The sequence below is a fragment of the Trachemys scripta genome, chromosome 2, assembly GCF_013100865.1.
Source record: "Trachemys scripta elegans isolate TJP31775 chromosome 2, CAS_Tse_1.0, whole genome shotgun sequence".
In the NCBI taxonomy this organism is placed as follows: domain Eukaryota; kingdom Metazoa; phylum Chordata; order Testudines; family Emydidae; genus Trachemys; species Trachemys scripta.
The window spans coordinates 225300704-225320035 of record NC_048299.1 but is presented as its reverse complement, the minus strand read 5'-3'; the positions used below and the strand labels follow the sequence as shown (position 1 = coordinate 225320035).

The 19332-nt window shown below is 40.1% G+C and overlaps 1 protein-coding gene across 6 annotated transcripts in view; it reads right to left on the bottom strand.

The window, feature by feature from the left end:
• The window catches only part of SULF1 (sulfatase 1), a 169299-nt gene that overhangs the window by 46244 nt on the left and 103723 nt on the right, over nt 1-19332 (bottom strand). For all 6 annotated transcript variants that reach the window (XM_034763061.1, XM_034763062.1, XM_034763064.1 and 3 more), the window contains 5 exons: nt 10645-10795; nt 8737-8912; nt 7920-8048; nt 7591-7647; nt 6388-6517 (listed from right to left, as the gene is read on the bottom strand). In XM_034763061.1, coding sequence (XP_034618952.1) covers nt 6388-6517; nt 7591-7647; nt 7920-8048; nt 8737-8912; nt 10645-10795 — 643 coding nt within the window. The remainder of the gene's footprint in view (nt 1-6387; nt 6518-7590; nt 7648-7919; nt 8049-8736; nt 8913-10644; nt 10796-19332) is intronic.

Sequence of the window (19332 nt, the reverse complement as noted above, 5' to 3'; positions counted from 1 at the left end):
GAATATAGATGAACTGCTCAGTAATAACAACTGTAATATAATTAAATTTAACATCTGTGTGTGTGTGTTTGTTTATGTGTGGGAAATACCAAAGAAACCTACCACAGTAGGATTTAACTTCAAAAAGGGGAACTACACAAAAATGAGGAAGCTAGTTACATAGTGGGTTGGAACAATATGTAGAGTGAGGTGCTGAGAGCCATTGAACCAAACTATAAACCCAGTATATGATGGAAACCACTTCAAGCCAGGCAGTGGGCAGTACAGAACCCCTAGTTCCAGCACCTATGTAGTTACATAGAAATTAAAAGGAACAGTCACAAAAGTGACTGTAAGCTTCATGAAAACTATTTAAAAACACCATAATAGAGGCTCAAACTAAACGTATACCTCAAATACATTTGGTAAAAGGATTAAAAAATGCCAATATGGCTAAACAGCAGAGTAAAAGAGGCTGTTAGAGGCAAAAAGGGCATCCTTTAAAAATTGGAAGCCAAATCCTACTGAGGAAAACAGAAAGGAGCATAAACTCTGGCAAGTAAAGTGCAAAAGTATAATTAGGCAGGCTAAAAAATAATTTGACAAGCATCTAGCAAAAGACACAAAAACCAACAGCAATTTTCTTTAATTATGTCAGAAGCAGGAAGCCTACCAACAGTCAGTGCTTCCACTGGATGATCAAGGTGCTAAAGGAGCACTCAGAGAAGACAAGGCTGTTGCAATGAAGCTAAGTGAATTCTTTGCACTGGTCTTCACTGCAGAGGAAGTGATGGAGGTTCCCACATCTGAGTCATTCTTTTTAGGTGACAAATCTGAGAAACCATGCCAAATAGAGGTGTCAGTAGATGAGGTTTTGGAATCAATTGAATAAGAAGTCACCGGAACCAGATATTCCCCCAAGAGTTCTACAAGAATTCAAATATGAAATTGCAGAACTACTAACTGTGGTATGTGACCTATTGGTTAAATCAACCTCTGTACCAGATGACAGCTAATGTAATGCCAATTTTTCAAACAAAGGTTCCAGACGCGATGTTGGCAATTACAGACGATAAGCCTAACTTCAGTAGCAGGAAAACAGTATGGAGCAGAATTATCTGAGACATACATGAACATGGTATGTTAGGGAAGAGTCAACATGGTTTTTGTAAAGGGAAATCATACCTCATTAATCTATTAGAATTCCTTGAGGGTATCAAAAAGCATGAGGACAGGGGTCATACAGTTGATATAGTGTACTGGGACTTTTAGAAAGCCTTTGACAAGGTCCCTCACCAAAGGCTCTTAAGCAAAGTAAACAGTCATGGCATAAGAGGGAACGTCCTCTCATGGATCAATAACTGGTTAAAAGACAGGAAACAAAGAGTAGGAATAAATGGTTAGTTTTCAGAATGGAGAGAGGTAAATAGCAGGGTCCCCCAAGGATCTGGGCTGGAACCTGTGCTGTTCAACATATTTCTAAATTATCTGGAAAAGTGCGTAAACAGTGAGGTGGCAAAGTTTGAAGACAATACTATATTACCCAAGATAGTTAAGTCCAAAGCAGACCGTGAAGAGTTACAAAGGAATCTCACAAAACTGGGTGCCTGGTCAGGAAAATAGCAGATAAAATTCAACATTGATAAATGTAAATAAATGCACACTGGAAAAAATAATCCCAATTATACATTCAAAATGATGGGATATGACAGAGCTCTAGAATATGAATGGTGTGGAGAAAATGACTAGGGAATTGTTATTTACCCTTTCACAGGGGTTTCTAAATGAAATCAACAGGCAGCAGGTTTAAAACAAACATAAGGAACATAAAGAAGTACTTCTTTACACAACGCACAGTCAACTAGTTGCTAGGGAATGTTCTGAAGGCCAAAAGTATAACTAGATTCAAAAAAGTATTAGTACATTCATGGGGGATAGATCCCTCAATGGCTATTAGCCCAGATATTTAGGGACGCAACCCCATGCTTGAGTTGTCTCAACTTCTGGCTGCCAGAAGCTGTGACTGGATGATGGGAGATGGATCATTTGATAAATTCCCCTGTTCTGTTTATTCCATCTGAAGCATCTGGCACTAGCTCCTGATGGACGACAGGATACTGGGCTAGACAGAGCATTGGTCTGACTCAGTACAGCCATTCTTGTGTTCTTATGGAATTACTGTAGTAAAATAGTCATTGGAAATATTCACCACTGACTAAAAGAAAACTTCAAGTCACTACAATGAAAAAAAACCCCAGAGTCATAATCAATGCTCATTTACTGGGTTCAACTCCACTATAATCATAGGCTTTCACCCAGTTAAGCCAGAGACAAATTTAGCTCATAAACTATATAAAGAGGAAATATACAGCCTCAGATTCTCTGTGGTGTCTAGCTTCTGGTGGGCACAGCAGATATGGGGGCTTTCAGGGAGTCAGGTAATGCACCCTGACTCTCTGGCTGTTTCTATCATGGCAATACCCTAAAGAACCATCCACCAGCTGGGTAAAGCAGGAGCACAGCATATTCTTCTCATGCCACCTTTCTGCCCCCTATGTTTGGTTTGTGGGGAAGGGGCAGGTAAGGCGCCTGCTACTCCAGTTCTGTAATTATTGGATTCTCTCCCACGCTGGCAGAGGGAATATGGGCAGTTTCCACAGTTCAAGCTGTGCAAAGGGAGCAGTGCGGCCAGAGAACTTGGCCCATGGTATTGATATATTGGCCTGGATCTGGACCAAAAACTCTGGATCTGACCAACCAAATAAGTTAGGTGGGGAGAGTGTGGCAAAGGCTGGAGTCTGAACTTTAATCAGTCTCTGAATTTCACAGCAGGCCTCTAGCTCACTTATAAGCAAAAGAAAAACTAGCATCTGAACATCCCAAACTGTGAAGGAGAGGAGAAAGGGTTTGAAATCCAATAGACAGATATATTAAATATGTGCAAAATTTGGAAACTATGCACCCTTGTGGTCAGTCATGTATGTAACTGGCTTTGTGTAAGTGACCACATCCAATTTGTGTGTACTTACCATTTGGATACATGTTTATATGCTCTCAATTACATGTACCTAACTTTGAAAACCAGCCACTTTTTGCTGTAAGCAGAATTATTATTAAGGAATGCATTTAGTATTTCATCCTGGTTCTTTTTGTTCTATATATGCAATATGGACAAGTTAACTCTGCTGTGGAGACCTGGGATCAAATTTGTCCCTGGTATTACTATACAGATGTCAACTGAGTTACCATAGGAATGATTTGGCTCATTAACTTTAGCTTAGGCCGTGGGTTCCTGAAGGCTGTAGAAATGTCACGGCAAATGTTAGCCTATTATTTTTCTATCTGATTTATTTGTGCTGATATCCTTAAAAATGTAAACCAATCATTAGGACTGAAAGTTTGTCATTGATTTTTCCTAAAGATCTTTGGTTACAAACAGACCCTCATATAGCAGCTCCGGGCTGGCTTTTGGGCTCCATGAACCCATGGCTAAAGAATCCTTGGTTATTCAAAGGAGCCCAAACCAATCACAGCTGTGGGAGGCAGCATTACATGCCATTGGTATTGCAAGCTCCCTTCTAGCCTAGTGCCTACAACCAATGAGATATCTGATCAAAAGAAGGGCAGCTAGATGGCTTACTCCAGTGGATTAGGGATAGGACTGAGAGCAAGGGATCCTAATGTTGCAGTTCTGACACTCTATCAACTCACTTAATCTTACCTTTTCCACATGTGTATTACAAAAGTTATTACAAAATCATAGTTTTGCATAAGATGTAACAAGCACATGAAATAATTGCAAGGAAAATAGTTTGGTATCTTAAAACTCAACACTTTAGTGTTCAAAGGTCTAAATGAGACCATTGATCTCTCCGTTTTTGTAGAAATGTTCAGCTTGCCCCCACCTGTTTTAATCACAGTTTGCAATGGCAATAGTTTGACACTTGAAAACCTTGCCTTTCAAGGAGACTGATATATTGTGTATATTCTTTCAAAAGTGGCTGTATAAGCATGGGTGAGGTGAGAACTGTGGCAAAGGACTCTCTTGATGGTTTGCCAGTCAAAACATATTCCAGACCAATCTGGGATTAACTGAGATGTACTGTAACAGTGTGTTTCAATGAATGGCAAGAATAAAGGCATGAGTGGATTATTTTTCAGTGTATGAACTATGATGAGTGCCATCCTGTTTGTTTTACAGAACTCTACCTGCTTTGGATAAAGCACCACAAGTGGCTACAGACTGAAACTGGAAATTAAGCACAGCAGCGCTTTGTACACTCATTCAAAACAGTTTGCTAATATTTCTTTTAAAAGCAATGATTATAATTAGCTGGAATGCTATAACTGGGCTTCTGAGGGAAACCTACAAATGTATTTTCAATGTTTATTATTAATAGGGAATATTCTTGTAAAACTCCATTCAATACATTCAGAATTCTACACATCACAAGAGCCACCCCTCCTCCATATCATCACTAAATATATTGCGTTAATTCAGAATCAATTAAATATTTTGGGCATTTTTTTTTTTTTAAAATTCTTTAACCCAGCTCCCATTTTTTTTAAACATTAGTGAACGGCTGCTGGTTCAAATGTACTATTTGATATCTAGCTACCTGCTCCATCTAGCACAATGTGGACAGATGACCAAGTTTCCGCTTTACAAATGTTTATGATAGGTATGTGCGCCAGCTGATGATGTTGCCTTCACTCTACTAGAATGTGGCAATAGCTTAGCTGGTGGGGTTATATTAGCAAACTGGTAGTATAAATGAATGCACAAAGGATAAAATCCTTTGAGTAGACACTGATCTGTCCGTAGTTCTGTCCAAAATTGCAATAAACAACTGAGAAGACGACCTAAAAGACTTAGTATGCTCCAGATAGAAAGCTAGAGCCCTTCTCACATCACCAAATGTAGTCTCTCCTCATCTCTATGAGCCTGAAGTTTCAGAAAGAAAATTGGTATGTAGATTGCCTGGCTAACAGGAAACCTTAAGATGAACCTTATGCCTATGGAAAACTGTACAGGGAGGGTTTAATACTAGGGCTTTTAACTCTCCCGTCCTTCTGGCAAGGTAATGACCACTAGAATTGCTACCTTAATAAAGAAGTGCACCAGAGAGCAAGTTGCAAGGAGTTCAAAGGGTGGTCCCATCAATCTTGCTAGGACCAAGATCAGACCCCAAGGAGGGATAGGATCTTGCACATGTGCATACAATGTTGAGGAAACCCTTCAGATATCTGGTGACAATGGGGGTTGGAGAAAAGGGATCTACTATCTACTGAGATGTGGAAGGCTGAAATAGCTGCCAAAGGCACTGTTATAGAGCTAATAGCCAAACTCTGTTTTAAATATAGAAGATAATCCAGTACGAGATCCAGGGGTGCCCACTTTGGAGATACACCTTTCTGATGGGACCCAATGTTGAAGCACTTCCACTTAGCCAGGCAAGTGCTCCTACTGGAGGGTTTTCTGCTATTCATAAGCACTTTCTGAATGTCCTTTAAACAGGATCTCTCAAATGGTGTTAACCACGAAGCAGCCATGCTGTCAGATGGAGGGCTCTGAGCCTGGGATGAAGCAGGCAACTGTGGTCCTAGGAAATGATGTCTGGATCCAACAGGAGAGACAGTGGAGGCTTGTAAGGTTGAGTACCAGTGCTGATAAGGCCATGCTGGTGCTATAAGGATGAGGCAAGCATGATCTTCTTTGACTTTGAATAAGAACTTGGGTTGCAAAGAAACTGGAGGGAATTCTTCCAGGATAGGAAAAAAGCATTAATCAGCGAGCCTGGGCTGAGACCTCCCCAAGAACAGACCTGATGGCATTTTCTCACCAACTTGTGAGAGCTTTCATGCATTTCCTCTGCCTGAATGTCAAGCACAGAGGCCACCCTTCTCAAAAGATCTTGATGAGCTCAGTGATCCTCTGGCAGTGGAAAATCACTTGGTGGCTCAATAGCTTCATCGGAAGAAGAGGGAGAGGACACCACAGGCTTTTGAAGTGGTGGCTGATCTATGTCTTGCTGTGGAGAAGCTGCCTGAGTGACTTTTGGCTGGTTGGTACCGACCGCACTACTGGGAACCAGAGAATGATACCCTCCGTGCCGATGCCACCAGAGTGCTCTCAAAGATAGTGAACAAGAGGGTTGAGGGGAAGGATACCCCCAGTGTCCAGGATGGCCACTGACATGGGCCTGGGAAATAATTTGGGAAATATAGTCACCCTATATTTAATGTAATGCACCAAGACATTTTTATACTTTCTTACTTATAGAGACATTAGGCAAATGCGGTCTCTTTAACCTATTTCCGATAAACCTCATGCAGTATGTCACCACATCATTCCCAGAAATACATTCCATTAGGGTGTATACAGTTCTGGAATCATTTGTTGCTCACCTGTCCTGGTTGCTCACAAGCTGTCTGGTATCTCGCTTGCTGGCATAATTCTTTTACTCTCTCATATTTTGGTAAATGGTTAGACTGTTGGGCATTTTTGTTGGGTTCCTCCTTCTTGCGCAGAAATTTGCTTTCAAAAGGGAAAAAGAGTTAAATTTTTTGTAGGCAATGCACTCAAATGTTGAAGGGGATACATTTCATTTAAAAAGCGATGATATTCAGGATTTAGCATCTGGTGGCCATCTTCTACAACAGTAATTCTCAAACCTTGGGTCACGACCCCATTTTAATGGGGTTGCCAGGGCTGGTGTTAGACTTCAGCCCTGGATGGTTGGGTTCAGGTTACAGGGGCTTTTGGCTCTCCAGGGTGGCAGGGCTTGGGCAGGCTCAGGCTTCGGACCCCCTCCTGGGGTCGTGTGGTAATTTTTATTGTCAGAAGGGCGAAGTGGTGCAATGACGTTTGAGAACCCCTGTTCTAAGTTAAAAGCATGTGCTTGTGAGATATAGCAACAGGAGCTTTTGCAGTAAAGGAATGGTCCAAGTGACATACTGGAAACCTACACCAGCAGTCATTGCTTCTCTTTAGGAATTATTAGTGTAGTCATACCCACAAGTTTATTTTCACAGACTGCCATGTCATAAGTGCCATAAAAGGAATTACTGTAATACTTTTACTCAGAGAATTTTCACAGTAATAAAGGGCAAGGCAATGTAAATGATAAATGGTGTGAGAAAATGTTGAATAGCTATATTTATGCATCTCATTTACATATGGACCGTTCCTTTACTTAAATCAAAAGGAGAAGGATTTCTAACTGAGGTGAAAACTATAAAATTATCTGATAGAAGAATGTTGCACCATCACATCAACAGCAGAACTTGGAGAAGAGTGTTGGAATGGGAAGGGAAAATCATCCAGGTGACCAAGTGAACGGCCGTGGGTCTGAGGTTAAAGAACAAATCTAGGCAAGTGGAAGGGATGGGCCAGTAAAGTTGCTGTGGAAAGCACCCACTCAAATCTCTTATGAAACCGCTAAGAAGAAGAGCCACCGGTTGCACAGCTTGCACTGGGGAACAAAGAAACCCTGTCAGTGTACTTGCAGACTTTACAGCCTAGCTGACCACTAAAAAGAGAAGACAGCAAGCACAAGCAAGCTTGCCACCAGGCAAGTTTCCCAAAACGTTCTCAGCTGTAATAATTACCCTCTTTCCACCAGAAATGTATCACGCCAAATTTTGGTCTTCTTGTTTGTTCGAAACCTGAAAGCAAAATAATAATATTTACTGCTGGCATCTGTGACTGTTTTTGAATAGTAGCAGTAGTGTTAACAATTTATTTGTTTTTAAATGATCTCTTGGCTCATGTATACGTGCAATTTTATAAATGTGCTATTTAAAACAGTTTTGAAATGTGAAAGCTGTGGTCATTGGGTTTGACATAGCTTATTTTGCCACAATTTCTTTTCCATTCAGCTGTTGATTTACTCAGGTGTTTGCTGCTGAATTGGCTTTGAGAAATGGCAATGACCTACCTGTTTCCTGGCTTTTCGAGGTCCAGAAGTTTTAGGACAGACTTGCCATCCATATCTGGAGGTGCGTCAAGTCCTGCAATATCCAGAACCGTTGGAGCAAGGTCAATATTCAGCACTATCTGAGGCACTCTGCAAATTAATAGAAAAGGTCAGAATTGTATCATGTGTAGGGTGACCAGATGTCCCGTTTTTAAAGGGACAGTCCCGTTTTTGGGGACTTTTTCTTATATAGGCACCTATTACCCCCCACCCCCTGTCCAGTTTTTTCACAGTTGCTATCTGGTTACCCTAATCTTGTGTAAGATATGTAACCCTTCACCTTCTTTCAGAATTAGAATAATAATAAATGTGTATGAGTTCTTTGAAGATGAAAAGCTCTATATAAGTGTTAAGTGCAGAAGTTCCCTCTAGAGGGCTGTGACTTTGAAAATGACAGACCAATATCATTGGATACTGTCATAAAGGGCATCTGAGCAAGGTACAGTTAAATAAGGAGTTGAAACAGGCATGTTATAACTCCCATCTCACTCATAATAAATCCATTCTGCTAAGCCAGAAGAGAAGCAATAGCTGTCCTCATTTTAACCTAACTGCTTTTTAAAAATAAAGGACAAAACCTAACTATCCAGGGCTATAAATAATACAATTTTCTATTACACATTTTAACAGACAAACTTTTGTTCTTCTAAGGCAGTGTCCTGCATTAACAGAGTATTCTTTATGAAAGGAAACCGGACACTTAGAGTGACCATCAGATGTGCTTAGAAACATTTCAAATGAAGTACAGCAGCTGTGCTGCAGACATAGGAGAACGTACACTGATCCCGGCTCTACACTTGGCCCACGAATAAAGAAAGGAACTCGAATATCAAAGTCATATGGCATTGACTTTCCCTTGACCAGTCCAAACTGCCCAATATGGTAACCATGGTCAGCAGTGTAAATGATGTAGGTATTCTCCAGTTCTCCCGTCTCCACAAGCATATGGTATAACTGAAAGATAGCATAGGAAAAACTCAGAATCAAATATTGCAAAACATTTTTTACATAATTATAGTTTTTCTCATTTAAACCTGTTGGGCCAAATGTAACATTGGGGAAACGATTGAAACTAACAGTTATGCCAAGGATGAATTTGGCACATCATGCCCTTAGCATGCTGTAGAAAACTGAACAAAATGTTGTTTTGCTACTCACCCACTAGCTCTACATCTTGACATGAGAGTCTGCTTCAGGGGGGATTTCAGAAAATTTACTTTGGCAATTTATGGTGCTATTTGACTTGTGTCCCCACTACCCACAAATCTCTATATAATCATTGTAATACACTGCTTGGTGAGTTACTAGCTCTACAACGGATGCATTCTCGGATTTGCTCGAATGTGTTGTTAGTTTGTAGTGTCTCCTCCCCTTCAGTTAAGGGCTTAGAAAGAGGCTGTACATTTTATTGCTACTAGATGTTAAGGGAGTCCCTCCTTTAGCACCAGTGGAAAGGCCTTTGGTCATGTAGAGGGGTTTTGGAACAAAAGGTCAACAGTTCTATTCCTAACACCTCATGTGCTATATTATATGTAGTTAGCTGTCCTCTGTATTATCTATATGCTCACAAACACTAACAGTCTAACACCTGATTTTTGGTCTGTACTTCAGTGAACCCAGATGCCCAGAACTTAGTTGAAGGATGAACTGTGAAGGAAATAGGATGGAGCAGAGGTAATGTCTGAGTGTATGTACATAGGTGCCATAGCCCTCTACAGATGAGGAACTTGAATATTTCTTTATATATTTGCTCTATTGGCTGACAGTGAGAAACTGATCCTTTAGCTTACTGGACACATGTTAATTTTTCCCCTTTAAAAAGCCACTTATTCTACTACCAGTTAAAAAAGTGGACAACAAAACAGCTGCGTAGCATTACCAGTCAGAGAATTTGTAGTAACTTGTATTTTCACAGGTAGATTTGGGTTCCCTATCACTGGGGTTGCCAGGCATCCGGTTTTCAACTGCCCAGTCGAAAAGGGACCCTGGCGGCTCTGGTCAGCACTGCTGACCAGGCCATTAAAAGTCCAGTCTGCAGTGCAGCAGGGACCTGAGGTTAAGGCAGGCTCCCTACCTGCCCTGGTTCTGCGCTGCCTCCGGAAGCAGCTGCCAGGTCCCTGCGGCCCCTAAGCACTGGGGCAGCCAGGGACTAGGAGACTCCGTGTGCTGCCCCACCCTCAGCGCCAGCTCTGCAGCTTCCATTAGCTGGGAACCATGACCAATGGGAACTGCGGCGGGTGGCACCTGCGGGCATGAAGGCAGCATGCATCACTCAGTCACCTGGCTGCCCATGAGCCTAAAGGTCACAGGGACCTGGCCGCCACTTCCTCGGAGCTGCGGTAAGCGCAGATGGGACCCCGCACCCCAAGCCCAGAGCCTCCTCCTGCACCCCAAACCCCTCATTCCCAGCCCCAGCCTAGAGCCTGCACCCCCGACCCCAGAGGTTGGGCAGGGCAGGGGTGTTCGGTTTTGTGTGATTAGAAAATTGGCAACCCTACCTATCACTTTAGGAATATAAACATGATTTTCTTCTCATTTACATGGGGTAAATCACAAATGATTCCACTGAAGTCAATGGAATTCACCAGCATAAGGTGAGTAGAAATGAGAGAGGAATCAGACTTGGTATACAAGTTACAAAACTGTGTAATAAAACAATTTATCCTTGACATTTTCAGCTGCTCACCCTTTCCATGGAGTCGTCAACTGACATCAATGTCTGAAGCCTTTTGCGCTGTAAGACATTTGTAAATTCCATGTGGATAGGCAGCATAGGCCCAGTGTACTGCATGATCCAGTGTTTATCCATGTTTGGTGCGTAGTTATAGCTTGGAGTTCTGCAAAAAGAAAGGAGGGAATTTGCAGAATTCACAAAATATCATAGAAATTACAGGAAAAAAGGAATTGATCAGTGATCAATCCGTACCCTGTTTCTGATATAGTAAGCAACAATCCTTTACAGCATGGTGGAAGGAAGGCTGTAGTGGACAGTTATAAAATAACCTGCCTTTAGGGAGGCATTTCTTCCTAATACCCATCAGTTACTGTTAGTAAATGCTTATGCGTCAGGGCATAAAACAATCCCTTTAAATCTATATCTATACAAATATATACATACATACACACACACACACACACACACACACACACACACACACACACACACAGGTATGTATATGTGTGTCTGTGCATTCTCATTTATAACAACTATAGGTAAAATCCCTTAAGTAATTTAGGAGCTTAATCATATTTTCAAAAGTGGGTTAGGAACCTAAGACCCACTGACTTTCAATGAGAAGTAGGCTCTTAAGTCACTTTTGAAAATGAGTTACATTTGAAAATGTTATCCCATTTCTCTAATTTGATCTCATCTTACTTCTTATGAGTCATTTGTTCATAGTACACACTCAGAGCTGGGTTTAATTGAGCAGGGTCACAAGTTCTGTTCTGCAGTGGGCTAGGACTAGGTTAGCCATATTTGTAGGTCAAAGAGGAGGATTAGCACAGCTGTGCAAGGTAGCTTGCACAAAGCCAGATTCTAACATGTACCTGGAGTTCTCTCTTATTTCCATGACCTCTAAAAGTCTAACATCTTTAAAAGGGTTCATATCACAATGACAAAAAAACCATGTAATCAGGCACCTTCACATTGCACAAGCCAAAAGCTAAAATCAGCAAACTAAAGGATGAAATTCAGAGGTCAAAGAGGATTATTCTTCCAGTACTGTATTATTAAGGGAGGTTGCTAGTGTGCCTCACAAGAAGAATTTATCCCTTAATTAATCAACTTACAATTAAGCTGACAACAAAGACATTTTCCCACTGGGACAGGGACACATTAGCTTTTCTTGCTTCATTAGAATAGCAGCAACTGTAGTTTTTGATGTCCCCCAAAGAACTGACGTGCTTATTTGTTTCATCGTCTCACTTCCTCACTACCATCGTCAAATAAAGGCATGTTCAGGAAAAGTGCACATGCTTTGAGTTCTATCCTAACCAGTACGGTAGATACATTTGCAATTATTAGCTATAATGAAAAAATATATTTATTTATATGTGGGCTAAATCCTGCAGGGTTTGTCTCTAAAGTATCATACACACCTATAGCAATGTATAGGTGAGCTATAGCATCAATACAATAAGAATCATAAGAAGATCCTAGCATGAAATCTAAAAAATTATCTTGGTCAAATCCCATACTACAAAATCAAAAGCATGATTTCTCAAAGTTCCTACAAATGTCAAGAAACAGACAGAAACTGTTTGGCGGGTGATGACATGTAAAATTTAAAAGTGTAAGAGGGAAATCACAGAAACACAAATATTCCATCTGAAATAAATCACTGTTAAGGAATGTATGGAAAAAATTAAACATGCAATATCCAGTGTGTCAGAGCAGCTCATTAGTCCCATTAGCCCTATTTTATATACAACAAACTCATCTGCCTCTTAAAAATTAAAAACAGAAACAAAACAAAATCCGTGTACAAGTAATTCTACCAACATGTTAATCACTGCTCCTGTTGAGTTCAGTCCCCTTTCCCTATGCTGATGCAGTAATTTGCAAGACTCGGGCCTTAATTTATATTTTAAAATATTTACCCTTTGTTTTTCTTTTCCTTATTTCTTATTATAACATTTTATTATATTACATATTTCATTATGTAATCTTGAATCAATCCATCATTAAATTGAAAAAAATGCATGTGATGTGAAACCAAATTAATTTTATATCAGTTACACATACTGAATACATACGGGCATATTTTTACTAGTTTAAATATATGATGAAAATAACTATTACATGTTTACTATACCTAAGTTGGCAGGTTTTTTTAAACCATACATTACACATACAGCACATATGTAAAACATCAGAAAAAAGATTGCATGTGTAGATTTTTCCTCCCTCTCCTTCCATATCTCTATCAATCTGTAGAGAACAACTATTTTTGGCACCATGCCAACTCTTTAGCTAGCGATTCAGATAAATGAACCACACTCCCTTCCATCAATTCTGACAGTTTTAGGGAGAAATGACACTGCGACTAAGTTCTTTAAAGAGAGAGAAATACAAATAACTCTCTCTGTACTACAGAAATATATACTGTAGAGAGAGATACAGTCATTAGCAGGCATTTTTCACATATTAAATAAAGCATGATGTTAGTGTCTGTTCACTTCAAGTATAATAAAAATCATATTAGAATGAAAGCCCTGGTGAAGAAAGTCGTCCCAGTGTATATATAGTTTGAAGAAATGAGCAATTTCCCACACTGCCCAACCAGTGTTCCAGAGCAATTTTGATCTGGAGTGGTCAGAAGATAGTTTATTCTCCATGGCTTGTTTCTTAGTTTCTCTATGGAATGGATACCAGTTTGAAACACTGCATGGTCTAGATAATATTTAGTCCTGCCATGAGTGCAGGGGACTGGACTAGATGACCTCTTGAGGTCCCTTCCAGTCCTGTGATTCTATGTAATTTGGGAGCTATCCAAAAGAAGAAGGTGTTTTCTCATGGTCTCTATTATTTTTTTTTAAACATGTCAAATACACCCATCACCCTGTCCCTGGTTTAACCCATATAGAAGTTAAAATGATCTGTTGTTTGTTGATTGGCTATGTATGAGTCCAGACAAGAGTGACCTTGAAATGAGCAACTGCCCGATGTCCCACTCTGGGACAGTACCAAAAGGAAAGCACAGAGCCACTCAAGCATAGCTTTGCCGAGGCCAACAGGCAAGCAAGCAAAATCTCCTTCAGTGGTGTCAAAGATTGTGACAAATCTAAAACATTTAAGATGCCTGACTATTGCCCATTGATTACCAGCCAAAAAATCCAGCTCTGTCTCCATGCCATAAGCAGGTCGAATGCAAGGCTCAAAGGAATCAAAGAAATCAGTGGATTTTAGACACCTGAATTGCTTCACAATAATACTCTCAACAACCTTACCCAAAAAGGGAAGATTAGAAACATTGTAACTTATGGCAAGACAATGACATTCAAGAAGTTTAGAATTATTAGATCTCAGTTCAACACTGAGGGCTGGAATCAACGATGGCCAACAAAATGGAGGGGATAATAAACTGTCTTTAATTGGTTAATTTTACTGAGTGTTCACAAATATTCCACCCATTGTAGGGCGATGTAAAATGGTGGAGTGCCCTGAGTGGGAACCTAGAGCTACATATGAGTACTCTGGCACAGCAGGTAATGTAGTTATAGCCTATTTCACTTTGAACATGAAGCTTTAGTAGATGGTGGGAATTCTAAGTTTTTCTTGTCTCTTCATTATATATGTTCCCTCTTCTTTTAAAATCCCTGTGTAGTGTTTCTCCATCAGCCACCAGTATTGTATATTTCACAGAATGCCAATTCTCATGCTGTTCCACAAATTATCTAGAAGATGAATTCACCTCATTTTGTAACCACCTCCTGTTTCACCCAGAGATTAAAAATACATTTTGAAAGTGTTTATGAAAGGTTTTAACTGTACCACTAATCCCTGGAGCACTGCTGTTAAAGAGTATCCATTATAAGCAGGATGCTTCTGACAGTGGATCTGGGAACAGGAGACTTAAAGCCAACCTCAGCAGCTGGCTCGCCTTCTTGGCCACACAACAGGCTGTCATTGCACTGCTGACTTAACTGTAGCTTGGAGTCATCTTATCACTCAGCAACGAGCAAACATATTCTTTATGTTATTACGTATTATAATGGAAAAATTCACAAATACTGCAAATACTAGCACAGCACTGCAGACTTAATATTTCTGCTATTTAATAGACCCTATTTAATTAGATACAGTGATCAAAAACTGATATTTACTCTCTACTTCATACACATATGTAACTGGACTAGGAGTACTGCACACGTGGACTGAAGAGACAATGGACAGACACTCTGTAAACATACCTGAATTGTTATAAATGGCCGCCAATTAAAATGTAGGAGCAATTAGTTTATATTAGTCCATTACTGCATCCATTTAAAAGCTTAACTGTTTGATTTGACCCTCAAATCACACAGCTGGAAGTCCAAAGGGTAACACATAAGGAACAATTGCACCCAAAAGTTTGAGCCTACATTTAATTGTGGAAGCAAAATTGTGCTTGCAAGATTGTAGGCCAGTTTAATACACAGCACCTTGAAATGTATTGCTTAGCAAAATTCTCTGAGGACATGGATTAACAAACCTTCACATTACTTTACTTACGATTAACCAATGGAAAAACAGAGAGGAAAAGCAGACATCTATTTTTAAACAAAAAATGTTGCCCCACGTCAGGAAAAACGCTAACCCCATCATAAAGACAACAAAAACTCACTATTTAAGGCCCTGATCTTACAAATGCTTAACCACATGAGTAAGCATACACGAGTAGTCCTGTTGAATGTGCACATTTCCAAAGTCCTTAAATTAGCACCATCATCATCTGGGCCTCCAACTGCATAGCCTATTTAGACTGCAATCTCCTCATGAAAGGTATAAATATATATAGCTTTACAGTAGCTGCAATCAATATGGAAATTGCACATATAGTATACATACTGTGAGTTAAAGGTTAAACATCCATTTGGCTGCAGTTTGGGGTGGGAGGGGAAAAGAGAGTTATATGAGTTAATAAAACAGTCTATTTACAGCATTGATACATTTTCCTCTTACTCCTGATTTAGTCCTGTCAAGGTTTTATTTTTAAATCTATAATTTGTTATCTAACCATCAATACAAATAAAAAAGTAACTTAAAAATAGATTGAGGGGAAAGGAAATATATATTTTAACTTGTGACATGAATATGGGCCTATCTATAAAGTGATTTACTGCACAGCAGGGCCAAGTGTGAATCCACAGTGCGCCGGCTGCACTTTGGTACTTTCATTGAACTTCAGCAATGTCCACCTGGCACTGGTAGCACTAGCCATAAGCAGACTGAGCAACTGCTTAGGGCCCCAAACAGCTCACGGGGCCCCGATTTAGTGTAAACCCAATTCCCCCTTATTGAATGTGGGGGGAACAAGAGAATTAGCATGTGTTGTGTTGGTATATTTTCTGGTTTGTGAAAATAATGCAATTAGTATTTTTTAGGGGAGGGATAAGTGGCAAGGGGGAGGCAAAATTATTCCTGCTTAGGACCTCCGAAGGGCTAGCACCACCTCTGCTACATGATGAGTTACTACACAGCGAGCTGGTGAGTTGTAGATTTACATTCAGGCTTGCTGCACAGTAACTCTCCATCTAGACAAGCTTTATGAGATACCTAAGTAACTATATAACCTTATATTTCTGAACTTTGTGCAGCCTTCCCTCTTTTCCTATTACCCATTTTTGGTTGCTCTCATTTATTGTATCTTCTAGTATATTTAAATTCTAAGTTCTTTCAGGCAGGGAATGGTTTTATTCAGTTTCTGAGGTGCCATAGGGTTGACAGTAGGGCTGGCAATTCATTGCAGTTAACTCATGTGAGTAACTCAAAAAATTATTTGCGATTAATCACACTTTTAATTTCACTGTTAAACAATAAAATACCAATTGAAATTTATTAAATATTTTTGGATTTTTTTTTACATTTTCAAATATATTGATTTCTATTACAACACAGAATACAGTGAACATTGCTCACTTTATATTATTATTTTAGATTACAAATGTTTGCACTGTAAAAATGATAAATAAAAGAAATAGTATTTTTCAATTCACCTCGTACAAGCACTGTAGTGCAATCTCTTTATCGTGAAATTGCAATTTACAAATGTAGATTTTTTTTGGTTACATAACTTCATTCAAAAACAAAACAATGTAAAAATTTAGAGCCTACAAGTCCACTCAGTCCTACTTCTTGTTCAGCCAATTGCTAAGAGTAACAAGTTTGTTTACATTTACGGGAGATAATGCTGCCCATTTCTAATTTACAATATCATCTGAAAGTGAGAACAGATATTCACATGGCACTTTTGTAGCTGGGATTGCAAGGTATTTACGTGCCAGATATGCCAAACATTTGTATGCCCCTACATGCTTCGGCCACCATTCCAGAGGACATGCTTCCATGCTGATGACGCTTGTTAAAAAAAAATGTCAATTAAATTTGTGACAGAACTCCTTGGGGGAGAATTGTATGTCCCCTGTTTGTTTTACCCGCATTCTGCCGTATATTTCATGTTATAGCAGTCTCAGATGATGACCCAGCACATGTTCATTTTAAGAACACTTTCACTGCAGATTTGACAAAATGCAAAGAAAGTACCAATGTGAGATTTCTAAAGATAGCTACAGCACTCGACCCAAGGTTTAAGAATCTGAAGTGCTGTCCAAAATCTGAGAGGGATGAGGCATGGATCATGCTTTCAGAAATATTAAAAGAGAAACACTCTGATTTGGAAACTACAGAATACGAACCACCAAAGATAAAATCAGCCTTCTGCTGGTGGCATCTGATTCAGATGATGAAAATGAATGTGGTCGGTCTGCACTGCTTTGGATCATTATCGAGCAGAACCCCTCATCAGCATGGACGCATGTCCTCTGGAATGGTGGTTGAAGCATTTGATCATGTCACCTGGTACTGAACCCCATCTTGGCCTACTTGTATTTTTCCACTAATAGGGAGTAGGGACCAAACTGGAAAACAAAGGATTCCCACCATACGTAAATCCTATTTAAGGCAGGGAAGTGAGTTAATCTAAGTCATCGGTTCTTCACTGAATCCCCGCCCAAGCTGACTGCTGAAAACACCCAAGGCTGATCTGGGGAAGAAAGGACTGGACCCAGGCTAGAAGGTGTCTGGTCTGTGAAAGGAATATCTGAAGTTCTAAGCTGCAAGCAAGAGCAGTTTGTCTACCAGAAACTCTGCAACCTGCTTAAAACAGCATTTAGGGTGAGAAATTATTACTTGTAGCCAGTTTCTCCAGTGTATTAAGTTTAGTTTGCATGTTTGTTTTATTTGCTCAGTAATCTACTTTGATCTGTTTGCTATCCTTTATAATCATTTAAAATCAATCTTTTGTAGTTAATAAACTTGTTTTTGTTTTCTATAAACCAGTTTGTGCAATTCATAACTGGGGGGCAAAAAGCTGTGCATACTTTTCTCCACATTGAGGGTGGAGGAGATTTTCATGAGTTACGCTGTACAGATCTCTGTGCAGTGCAAGACAATACAATTTTGGGTTTACACTCCAGAGGGGGTGTGCACTTGAGTGCTGGGCAATTCCCGTGCTGAGTCCTCCCACGCAGAGCTGATCTCAGTGTCTGTGTTTTTCTGCAGCTGGGTTGGTACCTTCCTGTGTGTACGCTAGAGGAGGCTCGAGGGCCTAGCTTAGCAGGACAGGGTGAGGGAGCCCAGGCTGGTGGAATAGGCGGCCACAGTGGCACCCCAGTACTTCAGGTGGCACCCTGGAAGGTGGGGGGTACCCATCACACTGAGTTCCTTAGCATACAGCATAGAGAAGTTTATACCCATTGAACATAATTGCCTTTTTACTTTAGAAAGTCTTGTTTCTGCTGCAAGAGGGCTAGAGAGTTATGGAGATAAATAAACAAACACCAACTATTACATTTATGTCAACATTCTTACTTCAACTCCTATTTTTTAAATGATGTTTCTAGTGAACTGGATGATCACGTTATTCATGTCTAGGTCATCAGTTCAAATAGGCCTCAGAGTAACAGTGACAAAAGCCACTGAAATCTGAACATAAGAACAGCCATACTGGGTCAGACCAAAGGTCCATCTAGCTCAGTATCCTGTCTTCTGACAGTGGGCAATGCCAGGTGCCCCAGAGGGAATGAACAGAACAGGGTAACCATCAAGTGATCCATCCTCTGTCCCCCATTACCTGCTTCTGGCAAACCAGAGGCTAGGGACACTATCCCTGCCCATCCTGGCTAATAGCCATTGAGGGACCTATCTTCCATGAATTTATCTAGTTCTTTTTTGAACCCTGTTATAGTCTTGGCCTTCAGAACATCCTCTGGCAAAAAGTTCCACAGGTTGACTCGGCGTTGTGTGAAGAAATACTTCCTCTTGTTTGTTTTAAACCTGCTGCCTATTAATTTCATTTGGTGATCCCCTAGTTCTTATGTTATGAGAAGGAGCAAATAACACTTCCTTATTTACTTTCTCCAAACCAGTCATGATTTTATAGACTTCTATCATATCACCCCTTAGTCGTCTCTTTTCCAAGCTGAAAAGTCCCAGTCTTACTAATCTCTCCTCATATGGAAACTGTTCCATACCCCTAATCATTTTTGTTGCCCTTTTCTGAATCTTTTCCAATTCCAATATATCTTTTTTGAGATGGGGTGATCACATCTGCACGCAGTATTCAAGATGTGGGCACACCATGGATTTATATAGAGGCAATATGATATTTTC